This window comes from Lepidochelys kempii, chromosome 1, assembly GCF_965140285.1.
Source record: "Lepidochelys kempii isolate rLepKem1 chromosome 1, rLepKem1.hap1, whole genome shotgun sequence".
NCBI classification, from domain to species: domain Eukaryota; kingdom Metazoa; phylum Chordata; order Testudines; family Cheloniidae; genus Lepidochelys; species Lepidochelys kempii.
Window position 1 is genome coordinate 259,073,075 of NC_136380.1, and position 26,998 is coordinate 259,100,072.

Consider the following 26,998-nt stretch of genomic DNA (forward strand, 5'->3'; position numbering starts at 1 on the left):
GTTGGGAATTTATTTAAGCTCTGTAATAGTACATGCTCCCAGGGGAGGGAGTTGAAGGAGGGAATAAGGGCTTCCCATACAGTCTTCTGTGGCAGAAGACTGAGGACTTACTTACACAGGCTGTAGAGGGAGGGTATGTGGATGTGCACTGGGAAAGCAAGTATTTGTCTGTATTAGCTAGGGCAAATCCACCACGACAACCACAGAATCATAGAAATATAGGGCTGCACGTGACCTCAGTCATCAAGTCATCAAGAAGTCATCAAGCCCAGCCCTCTACACTGAGGCAGGACCAAGTAAACCTAGACCAGTGCTAAAGGTGTTTGTCCAGCCTGTTCTTAAAAATCTCCAGTGATGGAGATTCTGTAACCTCCCTTTGAAAACTGTTCCAGAGCTTAACTATCCTTCTAGTTAGAAAGCTTTTCCTAATATCAAAACTAAATCTCCCTTGCTGCAGATTAAGCCTATTACTTCATGTTCTTCCTTCAGTGGACATGGGGAACAAATGGTCACCGGCCTTTTTGTAACAGCCCTTGACATATTGGAAGACTGTTATCGGGTCCCTCCTCAGTCTCCTTTTCTCAAGACTAAACATGCCCAGTAATTTTTTTTAACCTTTCCCCCAGGTCAGGTTTTCTAAACCTGTTACGATTTTTGTTGCTCTCCTCTGGACTCTGTCCAACTGTCCACATCTTTCCTAAACCATGGTGCCCAGAAATGGACACAGTACTCCTGTTGAGGCCTCACTAATGCTGAGTAGCGTGAGACCATTAACTCTCGTGTCTTATATACAACACTCCTGTTAATACACCTGGGAATATTAGCCTTTTTTGCAACTGCATCAGATTGCTGACTCATATTCAATTTGTGATCCACTATGATCCCCAAATCCTTTTCAGCAGTACTGCCGCCTAGCCGATTAATCCCCATTTTATGGATGGGATTTTGATTTTTCCTTCCTAAGTGTAGTACTTGTTTTTATTGAATTTCACCTTGTTGATTTCAGACCAGTTCTCCAATTTGTCAAGGACATTTTGAATTGTAATCCTGTCCTCCAAAATTCTTGCAACTTCACCCATCTTGGTGTCATCTGCAAATTTTATAAGCATATTCTTCACTTCATTATCCAAGTCATTCATGAAAATATTAAATAGTACCAGATCCAGGACTGACCCCTGTGTGACCCCACTAGATGCCTCCTCCCATTTTCCACTGAATGCATCCGATGAAGTGAGCTGTAGCTCACAAAAGCTTATGCTCAAATAAATTGGTTAGTCTCTAAGGTGCCACTAGTACTCCTTTTCTTTTTGCGAATACAGACTAACACGGCTGCTACTCTGAAATCCTCCCACTTTGACAGTGAACCACTGATAACTACTCTTTGAGTAAAATCTGTCAACCAGTTGCGCACCCACCTTGCAGTAATTTCATCAGGATCGTATTTCCCTAGTTTGCTTATGAGACTGTCAAGTGGAACTGTGTCAAAAGCTGTACTAAAATCAAGTACATGGGGCAGCTGGTGAGGATTCCTTTCTGGAGTTCCGAGGATATTTTGGTGTTAACAGCATGGGACAGGCACCAGTAGATGTGTGCCATACCAGAGGAGAGGAAACGCTTACTCAGTCTGTCACAATTTCTCCCATCCCGTCTCGACGCACAGCATTACCTCTCTATGGAGTGGGGCGATCTTTAGCCGCCTTGTTTCAAATGTGTGTTGGGGCTGCTTCCAAGCACTTTTCAGGTCATGCTTTTCAGGCTGCAAATCATGTGGCATGGTATGAGGGTTGATGCCTGTGGCAAGAAAGAAACATCAGCTGTAAGATATCTCCTCACCATTCAGTTGTTATCATACTTCTCTTAAATCAATATAGTAGAGGAATAAAGATGTGACTGATTCAGTAGAAGTAGGAGGAGGCAGTGATACACACATGCACACCATAAATCCATCCCAAAAGAAGCAATGGCACTAATTCAACCACAGAAAGAAAGCTCACACACATACAAGCAGCTCTGATATATTCTGATCAGTAGAAATCAGTGGGGTAAACAAACCCACTCCTACTTGTCATATGGGGAACACACACCTATTACATTGCAAGGGGAGCATGAAACAGCTAGTCCTTAGAAAGTCTGAATAAATCAAAGAAGGTTTCATCTTTCTTCCCAATCCTTTACCTCTAAAGGACATAGATGCATGTACAACTTCCTTGGAGCCGAGGTCCAGGCTTGTTTGATCAGGTTGGTGCTTGTTGACAGTTTGGCTCAAAGACATGCGTTTCTGGGACCAAGAAAGAAGGAAAGGAAGGAAAAAAGTTTAATGGACTCATACATCATGTTGATAGGATTAGTGCTTTAATAGTCTCTATCCCCCTGAAAAATGTTGTTTGCCCCCCACTGATACATAACTGCCTTTGAGGAGAAATATTGTCTCTATCAGCAACGCTACATAGTAGAGTCATACGAAAGGAAATAAAAAATAACCTCTTAAATTGAAACTACAGGAGAAATTTTAGGTTGGTAGAATGTAACTATGTGGGTTGGTAGATAGCTAAGACAGCTGCTGAATTCTCTGTGTAATGAAAAGTGACTGATGGGAACACTTCCTAAAATGCTCCAGCCTTCTGAAGCCATCTGGCTCTGGCTGCAGAATGTCTGGAAATGGCTTCCTTCAAAGGCTGTCAATTCAAGTTTGCTCAAGAGCAACAAACTAGCATTCTTTCCCAGCTTCCATCCTGCTGGCCCGGAGATCTACAGCATACATCTAGAGGTGACTGGGTTTTGTAACTTACTGAATCTCTAGAAATCCCTTCACCTCATAGCTCCTCCATGAATCATGATATCCCTTTGCCACCCTCCAGCAACAGAGCAGTATGGGTGAGGGAAATACTTTTTCTCCAGAGGCAAGACCTAGGCTGGGCTGCGACCAATAGGTCCTGCTTGGACTAGACAAATTCAGACTGACAATAAGGCATAAATTTTTAACAGTGAGAGTAATTAACCACTGGAACAATTTACCAAGAGCCATGGCGGATTCTCCGTCACTGGCCATTTTTAAATCAAGGTTGGACATTTTTCTTAAAAGATCTGCTCTCGGAATTATTTGGGGGAAGTTCTGTGGCCTGTGTTACACAAGAGGTCAGACTAGATCTGTGAATATGCAATCCACTTGGATAAAATGGATATCATGATGTACTCAAAGCTTCTTCCAGCTCACACATTGATCCAAAGAACAATAAAGGTGATCTGGGGACTGGAAGGACTGCTTTACTTATATTAAAAGAACAAAATACAATTGGCTATATTCAGCTTGATCTAGGGAGATGGAGGGGGTTTGATATAACTGTCTAAAAACATTTGAAAGCAGACACTCTCAATAAAAAAATATAGAGATGAGCAAGACCCAGCCCTCATGTACATGTTTTATAGAAGGGAATAAAAGCCTTTGTTGGGGGTGGGGGAGGAAGGGAAGTGTATTCTTCCCTAAGGAAATGTTTGGTTAGTATATCCCATATGGTGGATTTCAAAGACAAAAATCTGTTTTTCTCCTAATTGTGTTTATTTTTCTAACACCATTTACTAAGGAACAGGCAGACCTCAATACTGATCATCCATTCCCTCCTCCCTCTTTCCCCAACACACATCCTTTACAATACAGTAAAGGTCAGCTGGAACCTAATTTACTCCCACTGTACATGAGCAAAATATGCTGCTCCAATCATGTCACTCCCCACTTTGAAGCTCTTCACAATCACTGACTTCTATATCAAGTTCAGTTTTCTCAACCTTTCATTCAAGACTTCTGCAAAATTCAGCCCCTGCCCACATCTCACTTAATACCGGCCTCCCACTGCCTGTGCTCTTTCCATGCCATGCTTCTCAATACCTCTTTTGTACTTTTTTCTCCACTCTTATCTTCATCTTCTATGAAATATCCGCACCCCTGAGAGATATAGTTAAACCGATGTAACCCCCAGTGTAGACAGTGCTAGGTCAAATTAAGAATTATTCCGTTAACCTAGCTACCGCTTCTTGGGCAGATGGATTAACTACAGTGACAGGAGAACCCCTCCCACCAGTGTAAGTAGTGTCAATGCTGCAGCACTACAGCAGCACAGCATTTCAAGTGTAGACAAGACCTTATACACAGAACACCTTCCCTGCTTCTTGTGCACCAAATGACCACCTTTTCCTCCCTCCTAAAACGCTGCTATTCTGCAAAGCTCATCCGTGTTAATATGCGCAGGAAATCAGTGTTAACCTTAGGCTGGAAATTAGAAGGTTTCTAACTCTCAGAGGACTGAGGATATGGAACAGCCTCCCGATAACAAGCGTGGGTGCAAAAAATCTAACTAATTTTAAAATGGAGCTTGGCAAGTTTATGAATGGGATTATATGACAGGAGTGCCACAGTAACAGAAGACTGGACTCGATGACCCAGGATGTCTCTTCCAGTCCTATGTCCTGTATTCCTTAATCTATCAAAGAAAGAAATGTATTTATAAGCAACAAAAAGATACCTACTCTGATATCTAATCTAAGATAACTGTTTTATCTATAGCATTTCTAAGATACTGGTCACCTTTTATCTAAGTACAGACATTACTGCTTTTACATCAGTCCATCATCTGGTCACTTGGCCCAAGATTTTCAAAAACAGGAGCCATACCTTAGACTCAAAAAGAAGGAGCGAGAGTTTCAAAATCGGAGCACTTAACAGTTCCCATTAATACCAAAGGACATGCTAGGTGTGCAGCGCTTTTGAAATCTGACTATTTATTTAGGTACTTAAATATGGATTTAGGAGACTAGCTATAGGCTCTTAATTTTGAAAATCTTGATCCTTGTGTTTTATGAACTTGATCTTGCACTTTCTTTGCATGTAGAATTCTCATATGTTCTAACTTAGAAGATAAGGCCTTGTACAAAACAGAGGAAGACAGAGCATGCTGACACGCCATAAAATCCATAAATAATAAGTTACTGTTGCTAGCTGGTTAAACTTGGAACACAAGCAATGTGCTAGATTATTAGTGAATTAACAAATAAATAGTGAGAAGTGATTGTACGTTTATCCATAAAAATAATTCACGCTGCTTCATCTCCCTTTTTGTGTAACAAAATTAAATCTGCAGACACACTGACTTCGGTCTCTTTCTACTTTTGAGATGAGTACAGCCATATCACTTGGGTCAGTGCCTACCATTGTGGCTATTTAAAACATTTTAAAAACACTTTTAAGCACCAAGAAAAGTTATTTGCTGCAATGCAGCAATGCAAAAACAATATCTATCTTATCATTTAACCAGACACTCAAATTCACAGTTATAGATGGAGTGCTCACATTTCACTTGCACTACATCTTTTCATTGAAGAGCTCCCTTGCTGTTTCAATATGAGTTTCTAATCATGGTACACTTTCACCTGTAATACAGTAGAACCTCAATTTTATGAACACTAGTCTTATGAACAATCAGTTATATGAACCATTTTTTCTGAAAGGAAAAGAAATCATTTAAACAAAAGTGATGTCAGTAAAGAATAAGTTAACATCCCTTCGTGTTCCAATTCCTTCAGTGCATTGGAAATTGCTTTGCAGTAGTTTGAAGAAGAGGAAAGGAATGCGGTACACCATACTGCAACTTATTCACCATACCTACTGTAATTTTGAGATATTCAATTTTATGAACTCCTCAATCCCCAAATATTTTGGAAAATAGGAATTCTACTGTATTCAGATTTTGTGAATCTTACTAATATTCAAGCACTTGAAACAGGTGTCTAAACCAAACATGCCTGTCTGTCCCCCCTGCCTCTCTGACTTCTTTGTTTCTTGGAAAGATTCTTCCTTGGCTCAGGGAATAAGACTATGGGTAATGATTATCAAGGTCTAAGGTTAGCTAGTAAAGGATTCCCTCTGAGTGTAAATCCAAAGATAGCAGAGGAATTGTACAAAGTGTTTACAAAAAACATAACTCAGAGTAATGGGACGAAGATGAGCAAAGATAAAAAAATAGATGGCTGTTAGGAAACCTTTCCAAATGGTGAGGGGAAAGTCCCTTCTCCCAAGTCATTTAACAGCCAATTGGACAAAAGAAGAGGGAACAAATCTGCACTAGCAGGAGAAAGGGGAAAGGTGAAGAGATGTGAAATGGATCATTTCAGTCTCAAATGTCTCTGTTTCTATGACATCCTCCCTTGCCTTGTTGCATGTCTTCATGAACAAGATGCTCTTTACCTTGTATGGTTGAATGGATGGCTGAGGAGTCTTTTCTGGGTTGCCAGAAGCCTTTGAGGAAGCAAAGGGGACAGAGGATTCTGGGAAAAAACAGTGATACATATTGCTCATCATTTTAAAATCTGTGACCTAGGACCAAGCCCTGCTCGAGAGAACACTCTCTACAAAACTCTGTTTACTTGCGACTCAATGCAGTCACTGAATGAGACCTTGATTCTGTCCCTGTATTTACAGTCTGTATTTGGTAAGGTCCTTTGTGTTCCTTATCGAATGATGAATATTTTCCTCCATCCCTATTAAATGCACCACCCTTGTTGCAATCACACATGTCATGACCTCGGATGGGATCCCCTTTGGGATCTGTCAAAACCACTTCTAAGCTGGCCAGAGTGGGTACTGATGAGTAACATAATGTGCTCCCTGCTTCCCTCCAGCACTTGCATCCCTCGCTGACCCAGAGAGGAATGAGAACCTAGGACAGGGAACGAAGCCAGGTCTCCCCCACGGCAGTGCAGAGTATTACTCCTATAGAACCAAGCCTGGTCCCTGCAGCTCTCCCGTTGCCTGATGAAATAAAGAATAAGAGACAAACAGAGAATTGAATGCAAATCTGCATGCTGGCAAAGAGCACTTATCCCTGCTTAGGACAGGTCATCGCCAATCATTCAAAAGTTCTTTAGCCAGGATGCTCTGTTTGCAAATGAGTATTTATCAGTTCTCTCTGACAAAAGGGCAGCTCACGAATACATCATTCAGATACAATATATCAGCATGAAGCCAGGCATCTGACTCATGCTATGCCATTTTTCTAGTTCCACAGCACAGCTGTTTGTTGGTCCTGCAAAGACAAGGCATCTTGTATGGAACAGTGGATGCCTGGTTTGGACACCGACCCCCTGTTTAGCTCAGCAGAAACATGGGGTGAAGCTATCGTCAGTGCTCTTACCTGTCCTCTGCTTTCCCTTTGTTGACAGCAAGTCTTCCCTCCTAAATCTCTCTGGTTCCAGGTGGGAGTAGTCCCAGCTACTGTAGCTCCCTGGGACAGGCAGTGTCCCTAAGGGGGAGGGTAAATGAGAAATAGTGAGAGAGACTGGAAATGAAGAAGAGAGAAACAGCAAAAGAAGTAGTAACAGAAAGAGAGAATACAGTTTGGCACTTTTCATCTTCAGAGTTGCAACTAACATTAACTAAACCTCACAATGCCCCAGAAGATGCTCTATCATCCACATTATACGGATGGAGATGCCAAGGCAGAAAACTGGTAACTGACCAAGACATCAGAGGAAATCTGCCCCGGGACTGGACATAGAATTCAGGAGTTGCTTGCTCCCAATCCTATGTTCATACTATGATTGAGACTAATATTAAAATTATTATTTCACTTGAGAGGAGAATATAAGAGACAATCAAAATAACAGAAAGAGAGAGTGATAATGAAGGTGAGAATGAGACAGAGAGCAGAATGAAGAGACATATAGAAGTGGGATAAACTGAGAAAGAAGGGGGTGGTAAGAGCAAAGTGAAAACCCAGTTTGCAGGGAGTATTCATTGCTTCAGAGGCTGAAAATGTCCACTGGACTTTTATCTCCTGTCTATCAAAGAGGCATGAACTCCAGGAAGAAAACATCCCACCCAGAACGCCTGACTCCCAGGAATTGATTTTATGTTTGCTGCAGGCCACCAAGGTGAGCAAGATGATGGACAAAGGATGACCAGGAATTTCTCCCAGAGATCAGGAAATTGTGTGCCAGGGTCCCATATTTAGAGCTGGGTGAAATTTTTTAGATTAACAGTTTATTCACCAAAAAATGAAGTTTTGGTCAACCTGAAACTATTCATGAATTTGACTCAGTTTTGACAGAGAAAAACTTTTTCCAGGCCAGCAACTAGGAGATATGGATTCAAATCCCTCCTCTGAATCAGGCAGAGAGAAGATATGAATCCACATCTCATACCTCCCAAGAAGGGCTTTAATTACCAGGTTATAGAGTTTTTGTCACCAGGGCCACACAGAGATTTTGGGGGATCCAGGGCAAAATCCAAAACCACACTCTTCCAAAACAATTACCACTAAGGGGAAGCCCCGGCGGGAGAGCGGGGAGGTCTGAAGAGCGAGCTCACCCCACAGTGACGGCTCCTGTCCCAATGGGCTGGGCCCAGCTCCCCACTCTGGGCATGGTGACATGGCGCACAGGATCACAGTACCATTCTGCCTGACCACTTTTCCCTCATGATAGAGGGGCTGCCAGACCAAACCTGAGTGGCACTGTGACCCCACAGACCAGGCTACAACCCAACACAGTTTAAGAGCCCTCAAATGGGGGCCTGGAGCAAATTGTCATCCCCCATACCCTCCAGGCAGCCCTGGTCCTCATTCACTCTCTCTTTGGCCCAGTGAATATTTAAGTATTTATAGAAAGTGAAACTGCTTCCACAGGAGACTGAGAGCAACACAGTTTAAACCAGCCTGGTGGTTACAATGCTTACCTGGGAGAGGAGAAATCTGAGTTCAAGTCCCTGCTCCAGAGTGGGGATTCAAACCTGGGTCTCCCATATTCCAGGCAAACACCCTAATCACTGGGCTAAAAATTTTGGACATGGACACGCAGTTTGCTAGTCTGACAAAGACTTTTCACATTTGCTGACAACTTCTGAACATTTTCAGAACTGAACAGAGCATTTTTTCTGATTCTTTTGGTCTGCTCTCTGAACCAAAAAGTCAATTATTCACTCAGTTCTATCCTTATGTTCCTCTCTATTCTTTTTGTTCCTTAGTACCACAGGATGGAAGGGGGGCTAGAGACATTTTTATTAAGGCCAGGGAAGGAAGGCAGTTTGAAAGGCTGGAAAGTATTCTCCTCCATTTGGCTGAATATGACCTGCACGTATTGCCTTTTAAGCGGGAAGAAAAGACCCTCTCACCTGCCATCCACTCTGACAGCACATTGCAGAGCTGGGACTTGAACTCATGTGTATTGAACCAGGATCTTGGAAAACTGGAGCAGAAGCAGGTGTACAAAGTTTGGCTCAGCAATGAAGGGAAAACCTAAGGGTAAAGCAAAGAAAAATCAGAACTCTATCAATCTAGACAGGTTAGATGAGAGACTGGGACAGACTGTTCCTTCTTAGAGCTTAAAAGGAGCTGTATTCCTTCCTCCTATATACAGGGACTATCCAAAATTCCAGTCCACACAGATTCAGTCATAAAGGAATATCCTCCATTTTAATATAAACAATCATTTAGCCAGCATTGTAATTTTGTTTCTTGTGCCATTTCTCCTGTTTTTTTACATTAGAAACATCAAGAATGTTAAGTCTGATTTGTTGGAAGACTTCTTAGTGTACGTGGACCTCTCATACCTTAACTGAGGGGATGAGGGGGATGCTGAATCCTAAACAAAGCCATCCTGTCTCCCAAGTATTTGTTCAACACCGGCATTACACAGGTGTTCAGACACACAAACCAAAACCTAAGTTTCAAACAGTTTGAATAAAAATCTCTTCCCTTCAAAGTTGCTCAGCTTTCAGTCCCTTGTGATGTCACTAGTTTTCCAGTCATTATAGAGTCTTCTAGGGGGAGAAAGGAATTTCTAAATCTAAGAAACAAGCAGAAAAATGTTTGCATAGTTGGAAGCAAAGGAGGAGACAAACCCCCCCTTTTTTTTAAAATTTGGTCATGTTTACCAAAAGGAAGCAAGAGGCCACAGAATCAGATAGGCCTTCAGTGTGGAAATACAAGATCCCTGGAATAAGGATAAAAAACTGAAGTGAGAAGAAGAAAGAGAGCCAGACAACAAAGTCAAGGGAAAATGAAGAAAGGAAACTGTAGCAGTAAATAAATAACTCAAGTAGAGAGGGCAGAAAGAATTGGATGGAGTGCATCTCAATGGAGGCAAAGGAGCAGGGTGGGGGAGAAGTAAACCTATCCCCTCAAAAACAAAAACCACCATGGCACTAACATGTCATTTGCTGCCATCACATACTTCACTCTGCTTGTGTGTTCTACCCCTTCCCCCCATCCTGAGTCTGTCTTGTCTGTTTATATTATAAATTCTTCAGATCAGGTACCATCTATTAGTCTATGTTTGTACAGCACCTCACACAATGGGGCCCCATTCTTGGTTGTTCCTTAGGCACTACTGTAATAAATATGATTAATAAATAATTAATAATTAATAAAGTGTGAGAAGTAGATACCAATGCTTCAACTTACTGAGTGGGGAGAATTGGAGAAGAAAAGGCAATCACAGATGCTGAGTCAGATGGAGAATTAGTTTTCAATGAGACAAGGAGATGGAAGGAGTCCGAAATAAAAAGGTTGGGGATCAGGGTTAGTTTCTTGAAGATGAACCAGAAATTACAGAAGAAACAGAAGGGAACAAGGAATTCAGAGGATGAGTAAGGATGAAGGAGAAGAGCCTGTAGGATGGGGTGAAGGCATGAGGATGAACAAGAGGAGGGTATGAAGAATGAACCTTGATGGGGAGAGACAGAGCAGCTCCTCAGATCTCATTATCCCTACCCATGATTTTAGGTTATTAAAAGATATTCACAAGACAAGAGCATGAACCATATTGGCCATCATGGAGCATTCCAAACTGTGGCGATATTAGACAAGATAGTCTGATATTCAACAAGAGTTAAAGGCCAATTGATCACTGCACATTCCAAGCCCTGGAAGAATTAATTAGTAAATGCCCGTGCAGCATTCTAAAAATATAAAGTGTTATATATGGGGTAACTGTTGTTAGTGTCAGATTATCCCTGTGGCCAGAGATAAAGGGGCGGATAGTGGTGGATATTCCCAGGTCATTTCACTGCTTAAGTGTAAACTCTATTGCTTTTTCTAAACCTTTTTACACTCACTTTAATAAGAGCATTCTGGTAGTGGAACTTGTGACAGTCAAACAGGAGGGTGGCATAATTCTTTGCAATGCGATCAAACAGTCGTCCCTGAATCTCTCTATTTGGCTACCAAGAAAGAAAGAAAGGAATGAATCATCATAGAGGCATTCCCCTCCCCATCAAACCACAGCAACATCGAGATCCTCAAGCCTGTCTGAAGGTTTATGTTCTACTATGACATGAGCAGAATGGATTGATTTAAATCACCAATTTTAATAATGATTTAAATCAGCAAGCAGGAAACGTTGATTTAAATAATCTATTTTAATCTTGTTATCTATTTGTACTCGTTAGCTATTTTCCTAAATAAAGTTTGAGTCTCAGTGGTTGGTAACCATTAAAACATGTTGATTTGTAACTAAATAGAGCCTTTACACTAAATTTGGTACATCTGACCTTTATAAAGCATTTTGAGATCTACTAGTAAAAGCACGATATAAGAGCTAAGTTTTATTTTAATTATTTTATTTTGCTAACCAGGATGATACACTATACAGGAACTCTTCACTTAAAGTCGTCCCGGTTAACATTGTTTCATTGCTGATCAATTAGGGAACATGCTCTTTTAAAGTTGTGCAATGCTCCCTTCAAACATGGTTTGGCAGCCCCCTGCTTTGTCCACTGCTTGCAGGAAGAGCAGCCCGTTGGAGCTAGCTGCTAGGGGCTTGGAACTAGGGTGGACCATAGCAGCCCCCATAGCAGCTCCCCTAAGTTCCCTGTGCAGCAGCTGCCCAGCAGGCTATCAATTCGGCAATTCAGCTGTCCCTCTGCCACTGCCATGTGCTGCTCCTGCCCTCTCCCTTGAAGCTGCTCCCTGAGCCTCTTGGGGAGGGGGTAGGGTGGGGTGTGGCTAATGTCAGGGTGTCTCCCTCCCCCCTGCTCCTGCACCCCGCTTACCCCATCTTCCATAGAGCGGAGGCAGCAGCTGAGGTGGGTCTCAGCTTGCTGATCTAATTAACAAGGCAGTGTACTTGAGACAGGGATCAGCATACTTAAAGGGGAAATGCACATCTCTCTCTCTCTCACACACACACACAGGGCGTGTGTCTCTGTCTGTTATGCTATCTCCCCTCCCTTCATTCCTTCTGCCTTGTAGAGCGTGAGGCTACATTAACAACGAGTTTAACCCTTGAGGGCTTGTTCATCATTTTGCAGTAAGGCATTCCCTGGGAAATATCCCACCCTCTGACTTCACCACCTCAACCAAGCTTCACAATCATCATTGCTGTGTACCAGTATTAAATTGTTTGTTTAAAACTTATACTCTGTGTGTGTATATATATAATATAATAAATATAATATAGTCTTTTGTCTGGTGAAAAAAATTTCCCTGGAACCTAACCCCCCCATTTACATTAATTCTTATGGGGAAATTGGATTAGCTTAACATCATTTCGCTTAAAGTCACATTTTTCAGGAACATAACTACAACATAAATTGAGGAGTTCCTGTATTTATGGACATTTATTTAAGCGATTATATAGCTTAACATACATTTAGTTTAAAATGGCAAATGATGCGTTTTGTATTTACACCTGATGATTAATTTTTTGCTCATGATTTGTTTCAAGGAACATTTGAATGAAAATTGGAATTCAATTAAAACTGCACAAAACATAATTTAAAAATTTTTATTAGTTAAATAAAACTATGTTTAATGTCCTGGATACATAGGGGAAAAGCATAAATTTATCAAAACATATTTTGCATTTAAAACTAGCTGATTTATTAAAATATTATCTGTAGTTATGAATTTTGAACTGATAGTTTCTGGTCATCAACTTCCAATCAGTTTCTCAACTTTGAATGAGCTAATCATTGAACTGAACTTGTTGAATAAAATGAAATGAAGAAGAGGCAGTCAAAAGCTGGTTTAGAACTTCAACTTTGGTTCTAGGTGTTTAGCCAGTTCAATGGTTGGACTTTCTTTAAAACTTCAGCAGCAAAGATGTACTGCTTGAATATTACTTTTTAAATTTAATAGATTACAGTAAGTGTAGGTGTTAACGTAGAGTGTAATAAAGGACAGTTACCTTTTCCGTAACTGGTGTTCTTTGAGATGTCTTGCTCATGTCCATTCCGTATTAGGTGTGTGTGCTCGCCACATGCACCGGTGCTGGAAGTTTTTCCCTTAGCAGTATCCATAGGGGACTGGCTCTGGTGCCCTCTGGAGGCTCCCCTACCCTCCCTACATGGCACTGCCAGCTCTCCCCACCTTCAGTTCCTTCTTGCCGGAAACTCCAACAATGGGGAAGGAGGGCAGGTTGTGGAATGGACGTGAGCAGCACATCTCGAAGAACACCAGTTACAGAAAAGGTAACTGTCTTTTCTTCTTCGAGTGCTTGCTCATGACTACAAAGCAGTACCCCTGGAGGTTGGTAGGAGTTCACGGACGTGTAGATTGCAACACAGCTCTGCCAAACCCAGTATCGTCCCTGACCTGCTGAGTGATGGCATAATGAGCGGTAAACATGTGAACAGAGGACCACATTGCAGCTCTGCAGATGTCCTGGATAGGGATATGCACCAGGAAGGCTGCCGAAGACGCCTGAGCTCTGACAATCGGTGGCGGTAGAACCCCTGCTAGGTTATAACAGTTCCTTATGCATGAGGTGATCCTATTGGAAATCCTCTGCGAGGATACCAGATGACCCTTCATCCCATCCACTGTAGCGATGAAGAGCTGAGTTGATTTACGGAAAGGCTTGGTACGTTCTAAGTAAAAAGCCAGGCCCTTCGGACATTCAGCAAGTGAAGATGCCTCTCTTCGCTGGTCTTGTGCGGTTTGGGACAGAACACTGGGAGGAAGATGTCCTGGTTCATATGGAAGGTAGACACCACCTTTGGTAGGAAGGCTGGATGGGGTTGCAGCTGAACCTTGTCTTTGCAGAAGACCATGTATGGCGGATCTGAGGTCAAGTCTTTAATTTCAGAGACTTGACTCGATGATGTCACCACCACCAGGAACGCAACCTTCCATGACAGGTGGGAAAGGGAGAAGGAACCCAGCAGCTCAAAGGGCGGGCTGGTGGGCCTAGAGAAGACTAAGTTAAGATCCCACTGCGAGACAGGAGTCCGTACCTGAGGAAAGAGTCTCTCGAGCCCTCTCAAGAATCTGTCCGCCATGTCATGGGAAAATACCGTCTATCCTTGGATCGGCAGGTGAAAAGCAGAGATGGCCGCGAGATGCACTCAACACGGCTGCTACTCTGAAACCTGTCTAATGGAAGTGTGTGCCAGGCCCTGGTTCCTCAAATGAAGCAGGTAGTCCAGGACAGCCTGTATGGAAGAATGCGAAGGAGAGATGCCACACTCGGACGCCCAGCAGGAAAACCTCATCCACTTGGCCAGGTAAGTCAGTCAAGTTGAGGGCTTCGTACTTCCCAGGAGGACCTGCTGGACCTCCTCCGAACAGGTCCGCTCTTCCGGGTTCAGGCACTGAACATCCACACCGAGAGGTGGAGGGACGCAAGGTTGGGGTGTTAGAGCTGACTGTGGTCCTGTGACAGCAGGTCTGGTCTGTTGGGTAGGGGCCAGGTAGGGGCCGCTGATAGGTTAATGTATGTGCGAAACCAGTGCGATCGTGATAACCTGCACCATGTCTCTCTTGATCTTTGCCAGGACCTTGGCGAGGAGTTGGATCGGAGGAAATGTGTACATCAGACCCTCTGACCATGGCAGGAGGAAGGCATCATAGAGGGAGTCCCTGCCAAGAGCAAAACCAATGACAGTTTATGTTTTGCCTGGTGGCGAACAGGTCCATTTGGGGAGTTCCCCACCTCTGGAGGACCATGTAGGCTACGTCGCAGTGGAGCGACCACTTGTGGTGAGGGGAGAAGGCCCTGCTGAGGTGATCTGCTAGCATGCTCTTGATGCCAGGGAGGTGACAAGCCTCCAGGTGGATCCCAGGATCGATGCAGAAGTTCCAGAGACGGAGTGCCTCTTGGCAGAAAGCCAATAAGCGCGCTCCTCCTTGCCTGTTGATGTAGAACATTGAGGCTGTGTTGTCCATCAGGACTCTCACCACGTTGCCCGACAGGTGAGGTAAGAAGATGCTGCATGCCAATCGGACCGCTCTGAGTTCTTTGACATTTATGTGGAGTGCCATTCTCCATCGGGGACCACATACCCGGGTCTGGAGATCTCCGAGGTGCACACCCGAGCCAAGGTCCAAGGCGTCTGATACCAACTCAAAGGAGTGAGGGGGGCTGTAGAATGGAACTCCCTCTAGGGCCTTCTCACGATCGGTCCACCATCACAGCAAGGTGAGTACTGCCAGGGGGATGGTCACTATCTTTTTCAAGTGATCCCTGGACTGGGAATAGGCCATCGTCAGCCACTGCTCCAGAAGCTGCATACGGAGCCTGGCATGGTGGACAACGTACGTGCAAGCTGCCATGTGGCCCAGCAGATGCAGGCAGACCCTGGCTGTAGTCAGGGGGAACATGGACACCTCTGCGATAAGGTCTGTCAAGGCCCAAAACCTTTCTAGTGGCAGGAACGCTCTTGCGCAGGTGGAGTCGAGCACCACCCCCATGAATTCTACCCTTTGCACTGAAACTAACGTGAACTTTTTATTATTCACCAGTAGGTTCAGGGAGCGGCACGTGTCTTGCAGCACCGCGACATCCCTTTGGATCTGAGACCTAGAGCTGCCTTTGACAAGCCAGTCATCATGGTAAGGGTAGAGCTTTATACCCTGGTGCCTGAGGTAAGCCACCGCCACCATCAACATACACTTGGTAAACACCCTCGGTACTGTCACCAGGCCAAATGGGAGGACCGTAAATTGGTAGTGGCGAGGTCCCACCATGAAACAGAGAAAATGTCTGTGCCCTTGCAAGATCACTATGTGGAAGTATTCGTCCTTTAGGTCAAGGGCATCATACCAGTCTCCCAGATCCAGGGAGGGGATGATAGAGACCAGGGAAACTATGTGGAACTTCAGTTTCTTTAGGTACTTGTTGAGATCTCGCAGGTCCAGAATGGGACGTAGACTGCCCTTGGCCTTTGGGATTAAAAAGAATCAGGAATAAAAACCCCCGTTCCTGTACTCTAGAGGAACTTCCTCCATTGCCCCCATCTGCAGCAACCCTGGACCTCCTGTGCGAGGAGAGTCTCACGAGATGGGTCCCTGAAGAGGGATGGGGAAGGGGAGTGGGGGGAGAGGGGAGAAAGAAACTGAAGGGTATCTCCCTGCGCCACTTTGTTCAGGACCCAGCGGTCTGAGGTTATCGTGGTCCATGCAGGGAGGAAAAAGGAAAGGCGGTTGGAAAAAAACGGGGAAGATGGTCTGGGGAATAGTCTGGTACGTTGCCCTCGGGCACACCCTCAAAACGGTCACTTGGCCCCTTGCTTATTCTGCGTGGAGCCCGACTGAGCAGGAGGTGGAAGAGGATGTCTCGGGTGGCACTTGTAGCCCTTGGCCTTCTTATGAGGCAGGTCCTACCGAGGCTGCCTCCCTTGTCCCTCAGGCTGTTTCGGTTTGAACTGCTTATGTGCTGGGTCTGGGATGTACAGCCCCAGTGTTTTCAGGGTGGTACGGGAATCCTTTAAACCATGCAGCTTGGTATCAGTCTGTTCTGCAAATAGGGCCTGGCCGTTGAAGGGAAGGTCCTGCATCGACTGCTGAGTTTGGTGGACAAGCCAGAGAGGAGCAGCCAGGAAGCTCGCTGCATAGAGATGGCGGAAGCTATGGTGCGGGCTACAGAATCCGCTGCGTCAGAAGCCGCCTGGAGGTCCGTTCTGGCCACCGTTGTGCCCTCTGCGAGTATCACCCGAAATTCCTTCCTGGACCATTCGGGGAGTGAATACTTGAACTTGCCCATGACCTGCTATGTTCTAATCATAGCAGCCAAGAAAGTCCTGGTGATTGGCCACTCTCAATTACAGGCTGGAAGATTAATACATCTTATGCCCAAAAAGATCCAGCCTCTTTGAGTCTTTATTTTTGGGGGTAGCCCCGGGTTGGCCTTGCCTCTCTCTGTGGTTAACCACCTCAACCACAAGGGAACTGGGGGCCAGGTGGGAATTGGGGGCCAGGACTCATGCCCTTTTGTTGGTACAAAGTACTTGCACTTGGCCCTTTCAGAAATGGGGGCAAGGAGGAGGGAGTCTGCCACAGGGCAGTGGTAATCTTTGATACCCCCTCATGAAGGGGTAGAGCCACGCTGGCAGGAGCTGAGGAGCATAGGACATCAAACAAGGAGTCTGAAGTTTCTTCCAACTCCTTGGCCTGGAGCCCAAGGTTAGATGCAACTCTCTTCAATAGTTTCTGGTGTGCCTTAGTATCATCCTGAGGAACTGGGTGAGGAGGCTCCGTGATACCTTCGTCTGGCAATGATATGGGTGATGCTGGTACCGCAGGAACCTCCATGTCCATTGATGGTCCAGCAGGCTGCTCCCCTGGGTCCTCGTGGACCTGTGGGGTCCTTCTCCCCAAAGTCTCGGGCACTGTAGGGGGTCTGGATGCCAAGGTCACTAGCCTGTTTGAGGCTCCTGACACCAAGCATGCAGCCTGGGAAGGCTGGGTGAACCCCAAGAGGTTCCATGGATACCATGGTGCCAGCCACTCTGCCTGGGGCCCTGGGATAGGTTTGGATGCTGGAGATGTAGGCAGCACCCCAGGCAGTCCCGCAGTTAGGGAGCCCAGCTCGGTGCTGGAGCTGTAGCCGGAGCAGTCGCTACCTGGTGACCAGGATCGGGCAGAGCAGCAGCTCTTATCTGACCGGTGCTGGTCGCTGCACCTGGAGGCAGACCTGTTTGAACGGGACAAATGTCTTGGTCTGGGCCTTGGGGACCAACAGCATTTGGCAGATCGGTGTCAGAAACCTGGCAATCTATGCCTTACACTACCCAACTGGTACCAGGATGTTTAGTAGGACCAGGAGCTATCACACACCGGTTGCTGGGAAGAAGCCCCCGAACGTGGCGATCTCAGTCTCGGAGATTGATGATGGCGGTCTGGTGACTTCAACCCCTTGATTGGTCCCGGGATCTGTACCGAACTTTTGGTGACGTGAGGGGTCAGTCTCGGTGCTCCTGCCACGGGGCACACACCTCAGTGGGTCTGTGCCAGACTACCGGCGAGATACGCCTTGAATCCCACTGTCTGTGCCCAAGGTCCGAGGACCGAAGAGGGCTTCGCTAAGCCTGCCTATCTGAGGTGTGACAGCTTCAGGCGGGCGAGTAGTGGCGGGACATCCCATGTGATGGGAAATGGTGCCGCTGAGGCAGGGACACATGCGGAGGTCCCAAGGCGGGTTTACCCTGAGACCTGAGTACCACTGGAGCCGGTGTGGGTGGCACTGGAAGCATCAGGATATCCTGAACTGCCTGCAGAGCCTCAGGAATCGATGGCGCTTGGAGCTGGTGGAGGCCTGTACCACTATTTGGAGTCACAGGCAAAGCATGGGATGGGCTGCACCGTTTGGCTTGAGCTGGGGCCTGACTTCCCAAAGGGGGTGTTGAGCTGCTCGGCACAGGTCTTGGCTCACCCCCAGCCCTCTCTTTTCCCTTGCAGGAAGTAGGGGATCTTCCCCTCCCTGTCTTGTTTGTCTTCTTGGCTGGAGCTGCAGTGGGTGGGGACCGGGACCGACTCATGGACGGTGTGAGCGGAGAACTGTGCACCGATGCTGTGGTGCTCGGTGCCGAGTCAGACCGTTGCTCTGGTGCTAGAGTGAGTGCTGACTCACTCCATCAGGAGCGCCTTTAAGCGATTGTCCCTGTCCTTTTTCATCCTGGGTTTGAAGGACTTACAAAGATGACACTGGTCGCTTATGTGCCCTCACCCAAGCACCGTAAGCAGCTACTATGTGGATCGCTGATGGGCATAGGCCATCTGCAATGATCACAGGGCTTAAAGCCTGGGGACTGGGGCATGCCCCATCCCCCGGCTGAGTCCCGTTCGGGACTAACGAAGAGTTCGAGAACTACTGCTAAGGGTAACTAATTCAACTACTAAATATATACACCTATATTACAGGTTTTCAAAGTTCACAAGAACAGAGAACGAAACAATGTTAGCAGAAGCAGCAGATGTTCCAGCACAGTCACTGGCAGCAAGAAGGAATTGAGGGTTGGGGGAGCTGGCGGCGTCCTTTACACCGTGCCATGCGGGCGCCACTCCAGAGAGTACCAGAGCTGGTCCCCTAAGGATGCTGAGGGGAAAACTTCCAGCACTGGTGCATGTGGCGCGTGCACACACCTAATGGAATGGACATGAGCAAGCACTCAAAGAACTTCTAATTTCTTTCTTGTGTTGCCCACACACAATATATATAGTTTTTTTCTCTCTCTCTTTTTATATATATATATATATATATATATATACACACACACCCCAAATTTAATTTTAAATAGGTTTATATTTAAAAAGAAAACACCCCCTGTCAAGGTTCCTTCCCCACTCTGAACGCTAGGGTACAGATGTGGGGACCTGCATGAAAAACCTCCTAAGCTTATCTTTACCAGCTTAGGTCAAAACTTCCCCAAGGTACAAAATATTCCACCCTTTGTCCTTGGATTGGCCGCTACCACCATCAAACAAATACTGGTTACTGGGGAAGAGCTGTTTGGAAACGTCCTTCCCCCCAAAATACTTTCCAAAACCTTGCACCCCACTTCCTGGACAAGATTTGGTAAAAAGCCTCACCAATTTGTCTAGGTGACTACAGACCCAGACCCTTGGATCTTAAGAACAATGAACAATCCTCCCAACACTTGCACCCCCCTTTCCTGGGAAATGTTGGATAAAAAGCCTCACCAATTTGCATAGGTGACCACAGACCTAAACCCTTGGATCTGAGAACAATGAAAAAAGCATTCAGTTTTCTTACAAAAAGACTTTTAATAGAAATAGAAGTAAATAGAAGTAAAGAAATCACCTCTGTAAAATCAGGATGGTAGATACCTTAACGGGTAATTAGATTCAAAACATAGAGAATCCCTCTAGGCAAAAACTTAAGTTACCAAAAAGATACACAGACAGAAATAGTTATTCTATTCAGCACAATTCTTTTCTCAGCCATTTAAAGAAATCATAATCTAACACGTACCTAGCTAGATTACTTACTAAAAGTTCTAAGACTCCATTCCTGGTCTATCCCCGGCAGAAACAGCATATAGACAGACAGAGACCCTTTGTTTCTCTCCCTCCTCCCAGCTTTTGAAAGTATCTTGTCTCCTCATTGGTCATTTTGGTCAGGTGCCAGCGAGGTTACCTTTAGCTTCTTAACCCTTTACAGGTGAGAGGAGCTTTCCCCTGGCCAGGAGGGATTTCAAAGGGGTTTACCCTTCCCTTTATATTTATATATATGACACCCCCAGATTTTCATTTTAATCACCGATTTTTATTCTGGACATCAGATCACACAAGAAGTGTCTTTTTGGTGAGAAAATTCATCTGACATGGAGAGTTTTACTAAACAAAATAAATATTCTTGCTGTAGTTTTTAAACTTTTCCTCATTTAGCCCAACAGTGAATTTAAGGAATTGCAAGCAACAACAATGAATATAAATACAGTAGACCAAAGTCTGCTCTCAGTTACACTACCAGCATATATCTGGAATAACTCCATTGACTCTACTGAAATTGAGAGAATCAGAGCATAGCTAAGAGCATAATAATTTGGCCCAGTATGTGTGAAAACAGCTAAGGTACAGGAACATCCCACGAGGAGCACTGGAGGGAAGGTGGCTTTAAGACAGCTTTGTACCCTCCTGATTCTGAGCTTTTCAGGAGCCAAAAAAGCCCTGGGGGCTGCTCTAAGTTATAGCAACTGTTCTGATGCTACCAAGGGTCAGATCTACAACCTGAAGCTGCTCCAGAATCGCCATTGTGCTCTGCATGAAAACCTCATTCCCAGCCCTGCTGGTAGTACACCCTTACACCAGTGTTTCCAAGGGATCCTACATAGGGCATCTGCCTTATACAGTGCTTGTCCCAGGCAAATTCCTCCCTGGTTAGTTAAGGGATTTGTACAAACCCTAAATGCTACTACAGTGGGAGGGAGAATACCTCCTCTAGTCTGTATTGCATTGTAGGGCCTGGCTGGAGCAGGTATTTGCTCCCTACAAGGGACAGATGGAGCAGGATTGGACCACAATGCACAATTTTGACCTTTTGTTTTCAATATTATTTTAAGACACTTATTAAACTTTCCCTCTGTCAGAGACTCTATACCCAGTGGAACCATGTGAAATACATCAATATCCAGCCCTTGTCCTAGTCTCTTCCTTACCTGATATAAGTGGAGAAAAAACCACCAGAAGCTGTCCAACAGGATAGCATGGGAGACTGGAGCTGTGAGAAACTTCTGCAGCATTTTTGAAGGAAAAGGTGTCTGGCAAAGAAATGAAACTTTGCAACATCATGCAGCACAGACAGATGAAGATACACTCACAAGGCAAATCACTCTCTGATCTTTACACATCCTTTCTCCTGTTCTCAACTTTACCATTAATCCATCCTTAAGAACCTCCAAATTTCTCATTCACAGAGCCTTACAAGCAGCATGCCATTTCTGGGAAACAAATGCACACATTCTCACAGCACTCACACACATATTCACATACATGTGCATGGCAATCATGCATATCCACTCATATGTAGGTACACGCACGCAAGCACACATTTGCTGCTCTTTGTAAGTATGTAGAGTACCTTCCCACTTGCTGACTTTCTCTGGGCACACACCACCTTCTCTATGACATCAGTCAGCTCTGTCCCATTAGGCAGCGGTGTTGGCTCATGCATGTTGTACCCTGGGTATTGATACAGTTCCACCAGCTTGTTCTTTTCTGATGTATTCTGAGGCTAGGGTGACAAAGAGGGAGGAAAGACCCAATACAAAACACATATACTTATGACAAGTGCCTGCAAATCCCCCAGCCTCTGGTGCTTTATGTCTCAAGAGCAGGAACTAGCTATTTCAAGACTTGATTTATCTGTGGTTCTGAACCTCTTGGTTGTGAGACTTCAATGGGGAGTTTGTGAGGTGGGGGTTGGTCACCAGCCCATTCCTTGTCCCTATTTAAATGGATTTGTTCAGGCACTTATAATTGGTCCAGATACCAGGAGTGCCCTATAAGGGTTTTTGAGCATTTCCCATTGGAGTCTATAGGAGTTTTGCCATTGACTTCAACAGCAGCAGGATCAGACCCTAAGTGTTGTGCTGATCTTCATGGTGGCTACTCCGAAGTATCACACAAAAGATTTTGAGGTTTCACTCCTGGAGGACTGGTTGCAAATGGCTGAATCATGGTTTGAGAGGCTGAAAATCACTGGTCTACTGAAGCTGACGCCCAGCAGAAGATGGAACTCGGGGAAAGGAATGAGAAGAGCATGCTGCAGTCTTTATACTAGTTGCTGTTCTTTTCCCTGTGTGACTTCCCTTATCCTCTGCAAACTCCAGGGAGAAGGAAATCATGATTTCCGTTTGTATAGAGCCCACTACTCTTGGGTCTGTGACTAGTCATCCATTGCTAGAAAAAGATCCAGAGTAAGATGCCAGAAACCACTAGTGGCATGAGTGTAGCAGCTACACAAGAAACTGAAAGGTTGAGATTATTTAGCTTGAAGAGGAGAAGTTAGAGGGGACTTGATTGATGAGTCGAAAATGATGAGCAGCCTAGGCCTGGTCTACACTACAAAGCTAGGTTGATGTAAGTTGCCTCCCATTGACCCATTTATGAATGAGTCCACACTCAAATTTGTCTCCTGCCAACGTAAGTGTCCCATTACAGGTGTCACAGTAACATCCCCTCCCTGAATGGCACTGAGCCATGGTCAACACAGCGAGAGTGTAGACACTGCATGACCTGTGTTGACCATAACAGTCCTCCAGCAGGTCTTCACAATGCTCGACAGCGAGCACTCTGCTCACAATTGTAAACTCCACTGCCTAGGGGTCACAGAGAACGGAAGCTACCAATCCCGCCTTTAAAACCTCTGTATTTTTGAAATGCCATTCCTGATTGCCCAGCTTGGTGAGCTCACCTAGCAGCTCTCCCTTGTTGTGTACAGCTGCCTTACTGACCATACTGGTCACATGCTCTCTAGACACACTCCTGCCTGGAGTAGACGGGAGACAGTGGATCTCCTGGGCCTCTGGGGAGAAGAGACTGTGCAGGCACAGCTATGGACCAGTCACATAAACATGGACATCTACAAAAAGACTGCACTGGGGATGCAGGCAAAAGGGTACAAAAGGAATCAGCAGCAATAGCACATGAAAGCAAAGGAACTGCGGCAGGCACTATGAAAGGCCAGGGAGGCCAACAGATGATCTGGTGCCAAGCCACAGACCTGCTCGTTTTACAACTAGCTGCGTTCCATACTTGGTGGAGACTCCGACAGCATCCTTCAGACCACTATGGATTCCTTGGTGGAGCCTGAGAGACCCCTGCTGTGAATAGCAAGGAAGAGGAGGAGGGACATGTGGTGAGTGGGTTCTGCTATGCTGCAAGCCAGGATCTTTTAGAGACTCCACTGCAGTCTAGACATTCCTGCCAGCTGAGCACAGATAAGCCTGATCCAGGGTAAAGAACCTTAGACACATGTGTGAGTGCATTCTCCCTTAAAAAGAATATATGTGAAGATGACACCAGGGTCAACACCAGGTTAGCAGAACACAGGTTTCTGCTTTTCATCATTTTACTCCTACGAGATGAGCAGGAGAAGAGGTAAAGGTACAACAAAACTTAGAGGTAGAGCTGGTATCTGCTTTTCTTTCCCGTCAGGTTGGGGGCAGGCTGTGTAGCAATTTGTTTATGTGCATAAGGATGTTCCTTGTATCCTCCTAAGGGATCGTGATGAAATTTTCATGGAGACGGTCTGCAATCCTCTCCTGAAGGTTTCTAGGGGTGGCTGCTTGATTTCTTCTTCCATGGTAGGATGCTTTCCCACGACACTCCATGCCAACTTTGGCAGGTGCCATTGTAGTAAACAGGCTAGCAGCATATGGACCCAGGAGGCTTCAGGATCCCAGCAGCAGCTGTGCTCTCTGTGCCTTTGTTACCCTCAGGAGTGAGATATCAGCTAAAATCATCACCACCACCACCTGTGGCAAATAGTGCCAGTACTCAGTGCCATTGCCCTGTACTTGTATCCATGGAAATAGGGGCCGAAATCTTCCTGTTTTACACAACCAAACAATTCCCTCCTCCCTCACCCACACTCCCGGTGGGCCATACTCACCTTGCTGCAGCTGGAGAGTGGTGCTGTGGAGAGATGCTCCAAGGCTGAAGGGTCAATAAGCATGGCTGATTTTAAAACTTTTATGGGAGAAGGAAGGGAGTTCTGAAATTAAATATTTTACTTTCTGTTGTGACTGTAAATACAATCTTTTATCTGCAGTTGCTGCCGTTACAGCCCTGAAAAGTGCCCCCTCCACACCCACGGGACACCAATCCCTGATGAGGAGGAGGAAGAGGCGGACTACAGAGGACACGTTCAGTGAGATCCTGCAAACCAGTGCTGCATCAGACTATGAAAAGAAAGCATGGAAAGTGCATATGGCAGACAGCTTGGAGAAGGAAAGAGTGGACAGGAGAAATGCCCAGGAGTCCTATCAGGGAAAGAAGAGGGAGATGCACCTGGACATAATGGGGCTTCTCAGGCAGGAAACACAAATGCTGCAGACTTTTGTTGACCTACAAGTCAGTCACATGCTTACCTCCTTTTGCAGTCAATGGACAACTCCATTTGAGCAGTTCCCTATAACCCCCAACATTCCATGCGGCAACATGGGCTGCATCCCTACCACTACAACTCCACGGTAGGGGACAGTAAAAAACACAGCTTCACATACACTGACCTGTGAGAGCCACGACTACTGTATGTTTGGCAAAAATAGACACAAATGTTTTCTAGCATTCTAATTGTAAAGGTCTGTTCTGTTAATTTATTGAATAAGTTTACACTCTGTGGGTTTTTAATTGCTCATTATTCTTTGCACTGTTTTGGTTACACAATACGTTTTAATTTTTTGGTAATAAATTCATCTTTATTATTTCATAGCATATCCAGCAGAATGCCTAGCACTACCAAAAGCACGCATTAATTGTAATTGGACATAATCACAGAACTCATACGTTCAGTGCAAAACACATTGTAATACTGATAAATGTACAGTAAGCACCACATAATTTGTAGGTTCATTAAAAGACTGTGTGATATTCATAAATGTACACCAAGCACTGCACAACTCCTAACAACCTCCAAAACTTCAGGGCCAGATACAGCATTATCCAGCATGACACATTATTGGGGCTGACAATTAAAGTGCTCTTTCAAAGCCTCCCACAACCCCATAGCTCTGCACTGAGCTCTCATCCACTCAGTTCCCTGAGAACTCTTTTTTACTCCAGTCTCATTACTCAGGTTCCTTTATTTGGCATACAACAAAGTTAAGCTGAGTTGATCAGACTCAAGCATAGTGGGAGAAGGTATAAGGCATACCATAAATCCAGACTTACAAAGCAAATGTCTTCATTCATATACATGTACTACATTGTGTTTACTGTAGATTGCACCACATATTTTTGGATTGGATTGGTTACTTTGTAGGGACCAGTCTCTGTACAGCATGCTGTATTCACACACTGTCCACGTTTGACCTACTCTTTACCTCATCTTTACATTCCTGACTTATCTTGTCCATTGTTATATTGCTCGTAGTAAATAGTTTCTTGGGTGTTCTCCCTCTTATCTTGGTTAGCTCAGACATTGTCTCTTAGATTACTGACCCATTTACTTATATTATTTAGCACAACTATTACATTTTCAGCCAGCTAATTAATTTACCTCCCTACTCCTGTCTTCCAAGACATGAGGCCTCCCCAGCGTTTAATTATTTATGTCAGGCCAAGCCTACATCCCCTTGTGTCTGACTGTTCAAAGTCATTCCACCTCCACCTTCCACTCCGGCGGCAATTTCTCCCCCTTTGCCTCACAGATATTAGGCAGGACACAACAGGCAGTTATAACCACTGGAATATTTTTTTCCACTGAAATTCAATCTAGTGAGTAAACATCACCCGCATCCCTTCAGTCTTCCAACTATTCACATTCAACTATCATTCTGCACCTGCTGAGCTGGTAGCTGAATCTTTCTTTGGAGCTATCAAGTTGGCCAGTGTATGGCTTCATGAGTCAGGGGGAGCAAGGGATACTCTGGGTTCACCAGAATCACAACTGGTATTTCAATATCATCAATGATAATCCGCCAGTCAAGAAAGCATGTTACTGTGTGCAGCTTTCTGAGCAGTCCTCTGTTCTTAAAGATGAAAGCCTCATGCCCACACTGATATGGGAGAAGTGTCCCCAGTGATCCACCAGTGCTTGCATAACCATAGAAAAGTAGCTGTTGCAAGATGTGTGGCTGGTGCCAAATCAGGGATGTGCTGTATATGCCCTACCACAGTTTGGGTACCCTAGAGCTGCAAATATATCCATGATAGCCTGAACATTGCCTACAGTCGCAGTCCAGTGTAGCAGGATACAACGGCCCTACTCAATTGTATGACAACAGCCCGCACTGTGAATTTTACAACTCCAGAATGATTTTCCATTGACCAGCTGCAGTTCGGCACTGTAAACTTCCACAGTTAGATCATCCCTTGCTTCTGAACTGTAAGTGCTGGTCTCAGTTTTGTGTCCTGCGTGGGAGGGCTGAAGCAAGATCAGCACACAGATCCTGGAAGATGGCCTTTTGCATCAGAAAGTTCTACAACCACTGCTTATCACCACAAATCTGCATTACGATGCGATCCCACCTGTCTGCTCATTTCTCAAGCAGCGCTCCACACTCTGCAGCTGATCCATGAATCCCAACAACCTTAAATTGGTTTTCGCT

The 26,998-nt window shown here is 45.1% G+C and overlaps 1 protein-coding gene across 6 annotated transcripts in view; it reads right to left on the reverse strand.

The window, feature by feature from the left end:
* Positions 1-26,998, reverse strand: part of FAM227A (family with sequence similarity 227 member A) — a 47,351-nt gene that overhangs the window by 6,348 nt on the left and 14,005 nt on the right. For 5 of the 6 annotated variants that reach the window (XM_078850742.1, XM_078850735.1, XM_078850744.1 and 2 more), the window contains 8 exons: positions 21,805-21,957; positions 21,383-21,484; positions 11,102-11,206; positions 9,158-9,281; positions 7,182-7,289; positions 6,236-6,315; positions 2,176-2,278; positions 1,667-1,791 (listed from right to left, as the gene is read on the reverse strand). In XM_078850742.1, the coding sequence (XP_078706868.1) occupies positions 1,667-1,791; positions 2,176-2,278; positions 6,236-6,315; positions 7,182-7,289; positions 9,158-9,281; positions 11,102-11,206; positions 21,383-21,484; positions 21,805-21,957 (900 nt within the window). Of the gene's footprint in view, positions 1-992; positions 1,091-1,666; positions 1,792-2,175; positions 2,279-6,235; positions 6,316-7,181; positions 7,290-9,157; positions 9,282-11,101; positions 11,207-21,382; positions 21,485-21,804; positions 21,958-26,998 lie in introns of all 6 variants that reach the window. The other variant, XM_073326474.2, reaches the window with a different exon arrangement.